The following is a 15,516-nucleotide window of genomic DNA, read 5'->3' on the forward strand; positions in this document are numbered from 1 at the left end:
GGGTGCCGCTGTTAGTCCGCCATTCTCGGGTGCCGCTGTTAGTCCGCCATTCTCGGGTGCCGCTGTTAGTCCGCCATTCTCGGGTGCCGCTGTTAGTCCGCCATTCTCGGGTGCCGCTGTTAGTCCGCCATTCTCGGGTGCCGCTGTTAGTCCGCCATTCTCGGGTGCCGCGGCTAGTCCGCCATTCTCGGGTGCCGCTGTTAGTCCGCCATTCTCGGGTGCCGCTGTTAGTCCGCCATTCTCGGGTGCCGCTGTTAGTCCGCCATTCTCGGGTGCCGCGGCTAGTCCGCCATTCTCGGGTGCCGCTGTTAGTCCGCCATTCTCGGGTGCCGCTGTTAGTCCGCCATTCTCGGGTGCCGCTGTTAGTCCGCCATTCTCGGGTGCCGCTGTTAGTCCGCCATTCTCGGGTGCCGCTGTTAGTCCGCCATTCTCGGGTGCCGCTGTTAGTCCGCCATTCTCGGGTGCCGCTGTTAGTCCGCCATTCTCGGGTGCCGCTGTTAGTCCGCCATTCTCGGGTGCCGCTGTTAGTCCGCCATTCTCGGGTGCCGCTGTTAGTCCGCCATTCTCGGGTGCCGCTGTTAGTCCGCCATTCTCGGGTGCCGCTGTTAGTCCGCCATTCTCGGGTGCCGCTGTTAGTCCGCCATTCTCGGGTGCCGCTGTTAGTCCGCCATTCTCGGGTGCCGCTGTTAGTCCGCCATTCTCGGGTGCCGCTGTTAGTCCGCCATTCTCGGGTGCCGCTGTTAGTCCGCCATTCTCGGGTGCCGCGGCTAGTCCGCCATTCTCGGGTGCCGCGGCTAGTCCGCCATTCTCGGGTGCCGCTGTTAGTCCGCCATTCCCCGGGGCGGTTTTGCCGCTGATCGTCACGTTTGGTTTTGGTTGGAATCGGTGATCACACATCTCGCGTGTCGGTGCCATATTTCCGTCGTACGTCGCGGTGTTTTTCGTCGCCCTCCTCCACTTTCACGTTGATTGTTTGCCGTTCAGGATTTGTCGCCGTCCTGTATTTGAGCGAAGATTCATTTTGCTGAGAGATTGGCCGTCCGTCTCCTGATCTCCGGGGTCTGCGGCCGCCATCGCTCAGCCCTGACAGCTGCGTGCAGCCCAGTAAATCGGTGTGTGCCGGCGGTACTCGCAGGTCGCCACGGATGACCTTAAATATAAACTGACTCACAATGGAGGGAAAGCGCAGCCATTGTTCTCGGTTATCAGCGGGGCGGCTCCACGTCTGCAGTATAATTACTAATGTCTGGACCCGAGCCTGCTGAGGGTTGTAGTCCGCCAATAATTGGGTCTCCGCTCCATTTCCCGCCCGGGCACAGGGCTCCTTCTGTCTCTCGGATAATGGGCCCGTCCATCTTTCTCAGGAGGAGATCTCCCCGTCTCCTGCCCTCGGCCTCAGGACACGATGTGAAATCAATACTTGGATTATAGGAAAGGAAATCGCCCCCATCTTCCATCCATCTTCTGCCGGTTACTTCCTCCACCGCCGCGTCTGCGACAGATCAGACAGGAGCATGGTAAAAAGAAATTCTGTGGAAAGCTGGGTGACGACCAACATGGCCGCCATCACTGCCAGCGCCCGGAGGCAGCGGACTTATCCAGTAGCTACCGGCGATCCCGGGAACGTGTTCTCCTGTGGGCGCCCCCTGGTGACAGCGGCATTCCCTACGGAACGGTCTCAGGATCGAGGATCTCTCCAGATCCCAAGATCTCAATCAGATCAACCGTCCGCTGTAGAAGCCATGGCGGGCTCGCCGAGCAGCGCACAGGACCCCTGCGGAGCGATGTGGCGTCTGGGGGTCGTCAGGTCATATTGGGGGGGCCTGCACAGTATTGGGGGGGTCGTCTTGCTCCGGCTGTGGATGCGGCAGGGTGATGGCGGCCGCTCGTGCTGCCGCGCTCCGATAATGGCTGACACGTCGCACATCTCATTTACTTATCTGAAGCCACAGAGGAGGCCGCGCCGCTGTCATCAAATTAGCCGCACGTTAGCGCTGGTTATCAGGCAGGTAATGACGGATGACGCCGCCTCCGCCGCTTTCCTCTGCTCACACGGCCCGCGCCTCGGGAGGCGAGCACATCCAGAGCAGCGAGCGATACATTGTTTCCAGGAGAAGCGGATGTCGCCGCGGCTCGTAACAATGTATCGCAGGGCTGCAGATGCCGCGGTGGTTGTCACCCAGCTTTCCCAGGCTCTTACGGCTTCTTATCTACTCGGCAGATGGCGACGAGTCGGGGCTTTAGTGATTTCTGGGGTGAAGTCCCAATATGGCCGCCGCCGCCGCTGGTTGTCTCGTTCCTGTCGTGTCCGCGGTCGGTTACTCATTGCTGTCTGCGGACAATACGTTCCGGCCCGACGAGAGATAAACCTATTAAACGAGGATAATGTCGCAGAGAGAATTTGTGCAAATCTCGTCCGTCCGGAGAAATCCTCTTAGATGAAGCCATGATAACAGATTAAGAGAGTAACCGAGCGTGACCCGCGCTGAGCCGCCGCCGCGCACCCCGCCTGCAGCACCGGAGGACTACTGCTCCCAGCATGTACGGTGACTGATCCATCAGGTGGTGGTGGGACCCCCACAACACTGGGGTGACATCCTCCAGCCTCTCCGGACCTCCGCTTGCCGTTCACGTCCTTCTGTCTTGTTCTCGGCTTTTCCCAACATGGCGGATTCCTGCGTCATAATTGGCGTCTGTAAGCGGTAAACCGGCCAGCGATGGCGGCGAGCTGCTCGGCTCCCGTCTTGTCCTGTGGTGACGGCACGTCTCTCCGCCCGGTTTTTGCGCTGCTCGCCCCGTGTGGGCGATGTTCCTGTGATCTCCAGCTGTCCGGGGTCAGTTATGAAGCAATTAATTCCTATGCAGAGCGCTGCAGATTGGAGCCGCGTTATTATCCGCCGCGTCCTGGAAGCTGTAATTTCATCCATTTTGCATCCTGATAATTTCTGTCTGAGTGGAGGGACGGGGGGATGTGGGGATTGGGGTCCTCCCTTCTCTCCCCGCAGTCGCTGATTTTTCAGTGTGGTGATCAGCGGGCGATGGGCACACAACTTGCCCCTGCTGGGCCCGATTTATCCCCTTTTGCCAGGCTGGGCGTTTTTCAGAACTGTATGTCAACTTTCTCCGGTCACCACCAAAGCTGCATCTATAGGCACAGACCTTGAGGAGTAACGTGAGGCATCAGGGCCCCTCTACAATGTGCGCCCCCCCAAAGCAACTGACTGTCTGTGGCATCTACCAGAAACTGACTCTGCTGGGACCCTGGAAGTCGCTCCCCGTTCTGCCCCCATCCGTTCTGCAGGGGCTGCTTGGTTAACGTCTCGAGCTGACGGACCCCCATGCAACCAGTGATCACAGCAGTTGGACCCCCTAAATCCTCACCGTGAAATTGTAGCGAGTGATGGTCAATCTGGGAGATGACTCCGTTGTCAGGATGGTGGGGGAGGGGCGGGTAACGAGAAAAGATGGGAATCGGGGCCAAACCTAATAACTTCTCCATCTGTTCAGCCGCGGCCATTAATATTCTGCGCTAATTGTGCCGCCTGACCCGGTGACAAATTGTTTTCTTCCGCTCATTAATTGCAGCAAGTGCGTTAATAAGGTGAACATGTGCCCTCCAGCCAGCGCGGACCCCATACCATCACATGGAAGATGCCGCTGCCGCCCCGCGCCTCTGCCGCCCCGCGCCTCTGCCGCCCCTCACCGCTGCCATCCCACGCCTCTGCCGCCCCACGCCTCTGCCGACCCACGCCTCTGCCGCCCCACACCGCTGCCAACCCGCGCCGCTTCTGCCCCACACCTCTGCTGCCCAGCGCCGCTGCCGCCCCACGCCTCTGGCAACCCACACCTCTGCCGCCCCACGCCTCTGGCAACCCACACCTCTGCCGCCCCACACCTCTGCCGACCTGCGCCGCTTCCGCCCCGCACCTCTGTCACCCCACACCTCTGCCGCCCCACACCTCTGCCAACCCGCGCCGCTGCCTCCCCACACCTCTGCCAACCCGCGCCTCTACCGCCCCACGCCTCTGCCGCCCCACACCTCTGCAGCCCCACACCTCTGCCGCTCCGCGCCTCTGCCGCCCCGCGCCTCTGCCGCCCCGCGCCGCTGCCGCCCCACTCCTCTGCCGCCCCGCGCCGCTTCCACCCCACACCTCTGCCAACCCGTGCCGCTTCCACCCCACACCTCTGCCGTCCCACGCCGCTTCCACCCCACACCTCTGCCAACCCGTGCCGCTTCCACCCCGCGCCTCTGCCGCCCCGCGCCGCTTCCACCCCACACCTCTGCCAACCCGTGCCGCTTCCACCCCACACCTCTGCCGTCCCACGCCGCTTTCCACCCCACACCTCTGCCAACCCGTGCCGCTTCCACCCCGCGCCTCTGCCGCCCCGCGCCGCTTCCACCCCACACCTCTGCCAACCCGCGCCGCTTCCACCCCACACCTCTGCCGTCCCACGCCGCTCCTCTCCTCATCCTCTCCTCTTGGCAAGTGGAACAAATGCCCACGCTCTATTGAGTGCAGGTGTGTGGATCCCGCCGGGGCTGCGCCATTCTCCCATGTACCCGCTCGTCAGTCTGATCTGTAACCTTGTCACCACGTCCCCCCACATTTTGTAATGGGGTCAGTGTATATTGCCGTTTACATACCCAGCTATCGTCATGGCTTGTGCTCTAGTTACATCCAAAGCTGCTCCTCTCATCTCCTGGCTGGGGCTGTGCGGAGCGTGCACTGCTTTCTGGGAGATGTAGTGCACCTAGCCAAAGCTCCTGGGCTCCATGCAATCCAGGTGTTATACTAGGGTCTTCTCCCCTCAAACTCTGGGGCCTGGGTGAGACTGTGCCCAATAGAGACACGCTGCCCCCCTGTATAACCAGACCCCCGGTCCTCAGGGCTTACATAGGCAAATGAGTCCATGAAAGCTGGGTGCTATCCAGTATGGCGCCCGCTGTGGTCCTCCAGTTAGTACGGTGCCCAGTATGGTCCTCCAGTTAGTATGGCACTCGTTATAGTCACCCAGCTTTCTCAGGCACCAGAATGCAAATCTGCCTCATTATGCAAAGATGTATGCGTGTACGCAGGCAGAGATACTGCCTGGAGTGAGGAGAGTGAATGGGCAAAGATCTCCTCTTGGCGGTGGTCACCGGCTTTCCCAGACCCCTTGTAATATGACGTCTCTCTCTTTGTGTCACTCCAGATCTGCCATTCAGGAGCCTGGAAAGCTGAGTGCTCTCTGTTGCGATGGCTCTACTAGTGGTCACCCAGCTTTTCCGGTAGCAGGTAGACCCTAGGATGTATATTTACTGGGATTTTTTTTTCCGGAGGCAGAATTGGCAATAAAACATAAACCGAGACGTGACATTTGTGACGCGGAAGCTCCTGCGCTTCCCCTCCGCCTCGTCCCGTCTCCGGGAGTAATCGCCTCCATAAAAGCCTGACAGATGTTCCGGAATAATAAATCGCCGCCATGATGTGAGGTGCGCGTCGGGGAGTGATGCTCTGCAGGTCTCCGGGGAGGATGGTGGCACAGATCGATGGCGCTGCTTCCTGCAGGAGTCGGCTTCTCGGAATAATTGGGAGATTTGGGAATAGCTGCGCTGTGGAAGGAGCGAGACCGAGAGGATCTGCCGCCAAGTCACCCCCAAAGTGACCTCTGACACCCCTCACATGTCACTGCGGCGCGAGCCCGAATCTGATCAGAGTCCGATACGGCAACGCCTGCTGCTCTCCATGTACTGAAGTGTCTGCTCCAGTCACCGCCAGAGCTGCACTCACTATTACATCATGTCTGATCCTCCAGTCACCTCCAGAGCTGCACTCACTATTCTGCTGTTACATCATGTCTTATCCTCCAGTCACCTCCAGAGCTGCACTCATTATTCTGCTATTACATCATATCTTATGCTCCAGTCACCTCCAGAGCTGCACTCACTATTCTGCTGTTACATCATGTCTTATGCTCCAGTCACCTCCAGAGCTGCAGTCACTATTCTGCTGTTACATTGTGTCTTATCCTCCAGTCACCTCCAGAGCTGCAGTCACTATTCTGCTGTTACATTGTGTCTTATCCTCCAGTCACCTCCAGAGCTGCAGTCACTATTCTGCTGTTGCGTGGACTCTGCTGGTTTTCTCTGGGGGTTCCTGTAGGAGATGACACCCCCTCACTGTCCCCGGACCACCACGGGCTGGTGTTTGGGGATTGGCGGCTCAGATCTTCAGACTCGGCACACACAGATCTGATGTCATCTCTGCGGCTGTCAGGTGCTGACTCGGCGGTGCCGTCCAGCGAGGTCTCAGTCCCCTTCCCTTAGTCTCCAGGCGTCGGCGGTGAGCGCAGCTGTGAGGGGTCCGGTGGGAGCGGCCGACAAGCAGCTGAGCTCAGCGGAGATGTGAACTAACGGGGAGGGGGAATATCGGGCCCCGAATCGCGTACACCCAGGGGCCGGAGTCCAGGCCGTGTATCGGACCCCCTCTGCTGCTGGCTCCTGCCGTTTTCTAGATCTCTGCTTGCTGTCAGTGAACGACGTCTCGTTTCCTTACACTGATTCATCGGCTCGTCCTTGTGTCCGGGATTTCTGTGCGGCCATTTGCGCTGCGCCACTTTCCTGACCTTTATTTTTGGTTTTCCTGCAGCTCTACAGAGACAAGAGGAATCTGTTCGAAGTGAAGGAGAACGTCCCCCGCAGGCTGGTGGAGAAGGTGGCGGGCGATGTGGAGACCCTCCTCGCCAAAAAAGTGCGAGCTCTCAAGGTGAGCGAACTCTGTCCGCAATGCTGCCAGCCATAGTGTGTCTCTGACCTGTGATTACTGACTCTGTGCAGCTATTATCTGAGCGCACGCTGGTAACGCAGGACCCCCCCCCCGCACGCTGGTAACGCAGGACCCCCCCCCCGCACGCTGGTAACGCAGGACCCCCCCCCCCGCACGCTGGTAACGCAGGACCCCCCCCCCGCACGCTGGTAACGCAGGACCCCCCCCCCGCACGCTGGTAACGCAGGACCCCCCCCCCCCCGCACGCTGGTAACGCAGGACCCCCCCCCCCCGCACGCTGGTAACGCAGGACCCCCCCCCCCGCACGCTGGTAACGCAGGACCCCCGCACGCTGGTAACGCAGGACCCCCGCACGCTGGTAACGCAGGACCCCCCCCCCGCACGCTGGTAACGCAGGACCCCCCCCCCCCCCGCACGCTGGTAACGCAGGACCCCCCCCCCCCGCACGCTGGTAACGCAGGACCCCCCCCCCCGCACGCTGGTAACGCAGGACCCCCGCACGCTGGTAACGCAGGACCCCCCCCCCGCACGCTGGTAACGCAGGACCCCCCCCCGCACGCTGGTAACGCAGGACCCCCCCCCGCACGCTGGTAACGCAGGACCCCCGCACGCTGGTAACGCAGGACCCCCCCCCGCACGCTGGTAACGCAGGACCCCCGCACGCTGGTAACGCAGGACCCCCGCACGCTGGTAACGCAGGACCCCCGCACGCTGGTAACGCAGGACCCCCGCACGCTGGTAACGCAGGACCCCCGCACGCTGGTAACGCAGGACCCCCGCACGCTGGTAACGCAGGACCCCCGCACGCTGGTAACGCAGGACCCCCCCCCCCCGCACGCTGGTAACGCAGGACCCCCCCCCCCCCCGCACACTGGTAACGCAGGACCCCCCCCCCGCACGCTGGTAACGCAGGACCCCCCCCCCCGCACGCTGGTAACGCAGGACCCCCGCACGCTGGTAACGCAGGTACCCCCCCCGCACGCTGGTAACGCAGGACCCCCGCACGCTGGTAACGCAGGACCCACCCCCCGCACGCTGGTAACGCAGGACCCCCCCCGCACGCTGCTAACGCAGGACCCTCCCCCGCACGCTGGTAACGCAGGACCCCCGCACGCTGGTAACGCAGGACCCCCCCCCCGCACGCTGGTAACACAGGACCCTCCCCCGCACGCTGGTAACGCAGGACCCCCGCACGCTGGCAACACAGGACCTCCCCCCCCCCCCCCCGCACGCTGGTAACGCAGGACCTCCCCCCCCCCCCGCACGCTGCTAACGCAGGACCGTCCCCCGCACGCTGGTAACGCAGGACCCCCCCCCCGCACGCTGGTAACACAGGACCCTCCCCCGCACGCTGGTAACGCAGGACCCCCGCACGCTGGCAACGCAGGACCTCCCCCCCCCCCCCGCACGCTGGCAACGCAGGACCTCCCCCCCCCCCCGCACGCTGGTAACGCAGGACCCCCCCCCCCGCACGCTGGTAACGCAGGACCCCCCCCCCCGCACGCTGGCAACGCAGGACCCCCCCCGCACGCTGGTAACGCAGGATCCCCCCCGCACGCTGGTAACGCAGGACCCCCCCCCCCGCACGCTGGTAACGCAGGACCCCCCTGCACGCTGGTAACGCAGGACCCCCCCCCCCCCGCACGCTGGTAACGCAGGACCCACCCCCCGCACGCTGGTAACGCAGGACCCCCGCACGCTGGTAACGCAGGACCCCCCCCCCCGCACGCTGGTAACGCAGGACCCCCCCCCCCCCGCACACTGGTAACGCAGGACCCCCCCCCCCGCACGCTGGTAACGCAGGACCCCCCCCCCCCCCGCACGCTGGTAACGCAGGACCCCCGCACGCTGGTAACGCAGGTACCCCCCCCCGCACACTGGTAACGCAGGACCCACCCCCCGCACGCTGGTAACGCAGGACCCACCCCCGCACGCTGGTAACGCAGGACCCACCCCCCGCACGCTGGTAACGCAGGACCCCCCCCCCCCCGCACGCTGGTAACGCAGGACCCCCCCCCCCCCGCACGCTGGTAACGCAGGACCCCCCCCCCCCGCACGCTGGTAACGCAGGACCCCCCCCGCACGCTGGTAACGCAGGACCCCCCCCCCGCACGCTGCTAACGCAGGACCCTCCCCCGCACGCTGGTAACGCAGGACCCCCCCCCCGCACGCTGGTAACACAGGACCCTCCCCCGCACGCTGGTAACGCAGGAACCCCTCCCCGCACGCTGGTAACGCAGGACCCCCCCCCCCCGCACGCTGGTAACGCAGGACCCCCCTGCACGCTGGTAACGCAGGACCCCCCCCCCGCACGCTGGTAACGCAGGACCCCCCCGCACGCTGCTAACGCAGGACCCTCCCCCGCACGCTGGTAACGCAGGACCCCCCCGCACACTGGTAACGCAGGACCCTCCCCCGCACGCTGGTAACACAGGACCCTCCCCCGCACGCTGGTAACGCAGGACCCCCCCGCACGCTGGTAACACAGGGCCCTCCCCCGCACGCTGGTAACGCAGGACCCCCCCGCACGCTGGTAACACAGGACCCTCCCCCGCACGCTGGTAACACAGGACCCCCCCACACGTTGGTAACGCACGAAACCCCCCCCCCCCCTCACGCTGGTAGCGCAGGACCCTCCCCCGCATGCTGGTAACGCAGGACCCCCCCGCACGCTGCTAACGCAGGACCCTCCCCCGCACGCTGGTAACACAGGACCCTCCCCCGCACGCTGGTAACGCAGGACCCCCCCGAACACTGGTAACGCAGGACCCTCCCGCACACTGGTAACGCAGGACCCCCCCGCACGCTGGTAACGCAGGACCCCCCCGCACGCTGCTAACGCAGGACCCCCCCCGCACGCTGCTAACGCAGGACCCCCCCCGCACGCTGGTAACGCAGGACCCTCCCGCACACTGGTAACGCAGGACCCCCCCCCCGCACGCTGCTAACGCAGGACCCCCCCCCGCACGCTGCTAACGCAGGACCCTCCCATACACTGGTAACGCAGGACCCCCCCGCACGCTGGTAACGCAGGACCCCCCCCGCACGCTGGTAACGCAGGACCCCCCCCGCACGCTGCTAACGCAGGACCCCCCCCGCACGCTGGTAACGCAGGACCCCCCCCCGCACGCTGCTAACGCAGGACCCCCCCCCGCACGCTGCTAACGCAGGACCCTCCCGCACACTGGTAACGCAGGACCCCCCCCGCACGCTACTAACGCAGGACCCTCCCGCACACTGGTAACGCAGGACCCCCCCCGCACGCTGGTAACACAGGACCCTCCCCCGCACGCTGCTAACGCAGGACCCCCCCGCACGCTGGTAACGCAGGACCCTCCCGCACGCTGGTAACGCAGGACCCCCCCGCATGCTGGTAACACAGGGCCCTCCCCCGCACGCTGGTAACGCAGGACCCCCCCGCACGCTGCTAACGCAGGACCCCCCCCGCACGCTGCTAACGCAGGACCCCCCCCGCACGCTGGTAACGCAGGACCCTCCCGCACACTGGTAACGCAGGACCCCCCCCCCGCACGCTGCTAACGCAGGACCCCCCCCCCGCACGCTGCTAACGCAGGACCCTCCCGTACACTGGTAACGCAGGACCCCCCCGCACGCTGGTAACGCAGGACCCCCCCGCACGCTGCTAACGCAGGACCCCCCCCGCACGCTGCTAACGCAGGACCCCCCCCGCACGCTGGTAACGCAGGACCCCCCCCCGCACGCTGGTAACGCAGGACCCCCCCCCGCACGCTGCTAACGCAGGACCCCCCCCCGCACGCTGCTAACGCAGGACCCTCCCGCACACTGGTAACGCAGGACCCCCCCCGCACGCTACTAACGCAGGACCCTCCCGCACACTGGTAACGCAGGACCCCCCCCGCACGCTGGTAACACAGGACCCTCCCCCGCACGCTGCTAACGCAGGACCCCCCCGCACGCTGGTAACGCAGGACCCTCCCCCGCACGCTGGTAACACAGGACCCTCCCCCGCACGCTGGTAACGCAGGACCCCCCCGCATGCTGGTAACACAGGGCCCTCCCCCGCACGCTGGTAACGCAGGACCCCCCCCCCCCCGCACGCTGGTAACGCAGGACCCTCCTCCACACGCTGGTAACACAGGACCCTCCCCCGCACGCTGGTAACACAGGACCCTCCCCCGCACGCTGGTAACACAGGACCCTCCCCCGCACGCTGGTAACACAGGACCCTCCCCCGCACGCTGGTAACACAGGACCCCCCACACGTTGGTAACGCACGAAACCCCCCCCCTCACGCTGGTAGCGCAGGACCCTCCCCCGCACGCTGGTAACGCAGGACCCCCCCCCCCCCCCCCCCCCGCACGCTGGTAACACAGGACCCCCCCCCCCCCGCACGCTGGTAACACAGGACCCCCCCCCGCACGCTGGTAACACAGGACCCTCCCCCGCACGCTGGTAACACAGGACCCTCCCCCGCACGCTGGTAACACAGGACCCCCCCCCCCCCGCACGCTGGTAACGCACGACCCCCCCGCACGCTGGTAACACAGGCCCCCCCCCCCCCCCCCAGCACGCTGGTAACACAGGACCCCCCCCCCCCGCACGCTGGTAACACAGGACCCTCCCCCGCACGCTGGTAACACAGGACCCCCCCCCCCCCCCCGCACGCTGGTAACGCAGGACCCCCCCGCACGCTGGTAACACAGGACCCTCCCCAGCACGCTGGAAACACAGGACCCCCCACACGTTGGTAACGCTCGAAACCCCCCCCCCCCCCCCGCACGCTGGTAACACAAAGTTTTTCACCAGGCCAGATCAGTCTCTTATCACCGCTGTTGAAAACCCCCCCACCCAACCTAACTAAGACCCTCTATTATATACAATACATACTTTACGCTATATACAATATATACATAAACCAACGTTACAGAACATAACCTACGTACTCACCACTTAAGGCTCAAGTTCGATGCTTGCAAACCTTCTATTCAGGAGACTGAAATTCAAAACAAAACTCTAGAGTGAAAAGGCATCAGCCCACCACCAGGATATAGGAGTACTAACGGACTAAGGCACCCCGAAGGAGAAACCCCTCCAGAGATGGGCCGCCCTCCGGGCACCCAGTCTTTCATACTCCAGAGAATGGAGCTTCACCAGGGCACCTAGGATGCTGCTATAAACTTCGTCTACACGGAGGATTTTACTCTGCGTCGAAACTAAAACTCGTGCGTTCCACGTGAAGTACCTGACCACTGCGCTGACTATAAATAAAGTGACTCTGTCCCTTCTCCCGAGGTCTCCGAACGCTCCATAGGCCCACTCGGCATAGGACAGAGTAGCCAGCCGCGGCCAACCAATGGAAGCTCCCACCCTGTTGTACACCTCTGTATTAAAGGGACAATGAAGCAGGAAGTGCTCCATGCTTTCCAGCATGTTAGCACAAGCCTCACAGGGGCAATTCCTGTCCTCGGAGCTCCTGTACTTCAGATTGTCCCTCACATACAACTTACCTTGGAAGCAGCGCCAAGTCAAGTCCCAGTACTTCTTGGGGATCCTATTAGAATTTAACAAACTCAACCCAACCTCTAGATCCCGACTTGGGCAGTCCTTGAAGACCAATGGACTCTGAAAATGCGGAAGCAAGACCCGCATGTCGAGGAGTTTCCTCGGGAGGGACCTCACCTCCCACATTCCCAGACCCCACCGGCGCATCATCTTCAGAACCGGGGTAACATAAGCCGGGAGATGCCCATGCGGTGTGCGAAGATCCTTCAATCTGGAAGAAAGGCTGAAACCATCCCTTGCAGGAGAATACCCACGGAGGAGCCCTCTCTGACCAGAGGTTTGCCACGTTGACCTTCAAAAAGGTGTTCACAATGAACACCACGGGGTTCACCATATTCAATCCCCCTAGTCTCCTAGTGCGGTAAGTGACCTCCCGCTTGACTAGGTTCAGTCTATTCCCCTATAACATCTGAAAGAACAGACTGTAGACCCGAGTCCAGAGAGGCTCTGGCAAGACACAGATGCTGCCCAGGTAGGTTAGCAAGGGGAGCAAGAAAGCTTTGCACAGGCCAACCCTTTCCCTCAGGGTCAAAGACCAACCCTTCCATTGGTCCACTCTTTGGGTGACACCTTTGATTCTGCCTTCCCAGTTTTTCGTGGGGTAATCACCCTGGCCAAATTCGATGCCTAGGACTTTGGCATGTTCTCGGAGTCTGCCTCTCAGCCAGAGACTCTCGCACTTGTCCTGGTTGACCTTGGAATCCTCCGAGTAGCTCTCCACTAATGACATCACCACCATCGCCTCCTCTTGCAAAGAAACAAAGACGGTGACATCGTCCGCGTAGGCCACTACCCTAAGGATAGCCTCTGGCGCCACCCTGCCCATCCCCACCCCCGCCAACGGTCCACAATTGACCCTTCTGAGGAAGGGCTCGATCGCAAACGCGTAAAGCGAATGGCTAAGAGGGCAGCCTTGGCGGACACCAGATCCTACCTCGAAAGTTTGTCCAATCCACCCGTTTACCACAGGGAAAGTCTCAGCCCCTGTGTGCAAGTTCTTAAGCCAGTCCACAAACCTCCCCAGGCAGACCATACCTCAAGAATGGACCAGAGGTACTCATGGTCGACCCAATCAAAGGGCTTTGGTCTGATCCAGGGTCAGCAGGAACCCCTTCCAATGGCCCGCCCTGCCTTGCTCCACGGCCTCTTGGACACCTAGAACAGCACTGAAAGTGCTACGGCCAGGAACGCAACAGTTCTGAGCCTCTGAAAGGAGCCTTGGTGCAAACTTCACCAGCCTGTTGAAAAGTATCTTAGCCAAAACCTTCCTGTCCACATTGAGAGGTGCTATGGGACGTCAATTCTCAATGCGTGACGGATCCTTACCCTTTAACAAAATGATCAAAGCTGACCTCCTAAATTATCTCGGCAGGGTGCCCGAGGAGAGACACTCATTAAACACCTGAGTCAAGAGGGGGACCAAGGAGTCCCTAAAGGTCCTTGAGAACTCGGATGTTAAGCCGTCCGGACCTGATGATTTTTTTTTTTTTTGAGGCCTGAGCCCATCGATCGCCAGTCTCACTTCCTCTTCTTTGATCGCTTCTGCCAAAACGTCCAGCGAGAGGTCAGCCCCTGGCTCCGGAACAGCTTCAGCCAGGAAAGCCGACATCCTGTCACGATCCAGTTCCCTCCTTCCCAAGAGGTGTGAGCAGTATGAACTGACGACCTCCAAGATCCCTGATCTGGACCTCTTCAAGGATCCCGTACTGTCCATCAGCCCCGTCACTATCTTCACTGACACTCCTCGCCCCGTTGGCTGTCTCCTCGCCCCGTTGGCTGTCTCCTCGCCCCGTTGGCTGTCTCCTCGCCCCGTTGGCTGTCTCCTCGCCCCGTTGGCTGTCTCCTCGCCCCGTTGGCTGTCTCCTCGTCCCGTTGGCTGTCTCCTCGTCCCGTTGGCTGTCTCCTCGCCCCGTTGGCTGTCTCATCGCCCCGTTGGCGGTCTCCTCGCCCAAGTGGCGGTCTCCTCGCCCCGGTGGCGGTCTCCTCGCCCCGGTGGCGGTCTCCTCGCCCCGGTGGCGGACTCCCCTGTTCTCCGATTGCTGCAGCAGTTTCTTCCGTCCATTGTCTTTTCTCTTTACGTTACTAATGGGGTGCAGTAATGAAATCTGGCGGCGAGAGGTCTCCTGCGCCCCCCCCGTGTGTCGCTGCCTGGAGCGGAGCGCTCTGCGTGGGTCACTTGACTGCGCTACTCTACAGACGCTCAGATGAAACATGTCGGTTATGGAGGACGCTGTACGGCACTCTCTGTATTTCACGTGCTGTGCTCATCCTGGGACTGCTGGTGCATGAGTAGAATGTGAGGACTGCAGTGAAGACTGTCAGGAGGAGTCACAGAGGACGGAGCGCATCTGTGTGCTGTGATGGTGAGAACCGCCAATAATAATGTCACCGGTGGTCTTGGGTTGCCCCTCCGCAGTGCGGACTGTTGCTGTGCGGCATCCTCTGCACAGACCGGCGCGGAGCGCAGCGGATCTCCCGGTTGCAGCGCTGGGTCGGGGTCTTCCGTCCTGTCCTGAGCCGCTGCTGATCTCCAGGTTGCAGCGCTGGGTCGGGGTCTTCCGTCCTGTCCTGAGCCGCTGCTGATCTCCAGGTTGCAGCGCTGGGTCGGGGTCTTCCGTCCTGTCCTGAGCCGCTGCTGATCTCCAGGTTGCAGCGCTGGGTCGGGGTCTTCCGTCCTGTCCTGAGCCGCTGCTGATCTCCAGGTTGCAGCGCTGGGTCGGGGTCTTCCGTCCTGTCCTGAGCCGCTGCTGATCTCCCGGTTGCAGCGCTGGGTCGGGGTCTTCCGTCCTGTCCTGAGCCGCTGCTGATCTCCAGGTTGCAGCGCTGGGTCGGGGTCTTCCGTCCTGTCCTGAGCCGCTGCTGATCTCCAGGTTGCAGCGCTGGGTCGGGGTCTTCCGTCCTGTCCTGAGCCGCTGCTGATCTCCAGGTTGCAGCGCTGGGACGGGGTCTTCCGTCCTGTCCTGAGCCGCTGCTGATCTCCAGGTTGCAGCGCTGGGTCGGGGTCTTCCGTCCTGTCCTGAGCCGCTGCTGATCTCCAGGTTGCAGCGCTGGGTCGGGGTCTTCCGTCCTGTCCTGAGCCGCTGCTGATCTCCAGGTTGCAGCGCTGGGTCGGGGTCTTCCGTCCTGTCCTGAGCCGCTGCTGATCTCATCACTCGGGGCTGACGGCTTTAATTGGATTAGAAATGCAGCAGTAAAGCAGATTAGC

The 15,516-nt window shown here is 62.5% G+C and overlaps 1 protein-coding gene across 5 annotated transcripts in view; it reads left to right on the forward strand.

Moving 5' to 3' along the window:
• The window catches only part of CACNA2D2 (calcium voltage-gated channel auxiliary subunit alpha2delta 2), a 226,877-nt gene that overhangs the window by 103,343 nt on the left and 108,018 nt on the right, over positions 1 to 15,516 (forward strand). For all 5 annotated transcript variants that reach the window (XM_073564499.1, XM_073564501.1, XM_073564500.1 and 2 more), the window contains exon 3: positions 6,630 to 6,746. In XM_073564499.1, coding sequence (XP_073420600.1) covers positions 6,630 to 6,746 — 117 coding nt within the window. The remainder of the gene's footprint in view (positions 1 to 6,629; positions 6,747 to 15,516) is intronic.

This window comes from Dendrobates tinctorius, unplaced genomic scaffold (assembly GCF_039654945.1).
Source record: "Dendrobates tinctorius isolate UK_male_01 unplaced genomic scaffold, ASM3965494v1 ptg000455l, whole genome shotgun sequence".
In the NCBI taxonomy this organism is placed as follows: domain Eukaryota; kingdom Metazoa; phylum Chordata; class Amphibia; order Anura; family Dendrobatidae; genus Dendrobates; species Dendrobates tinctorius.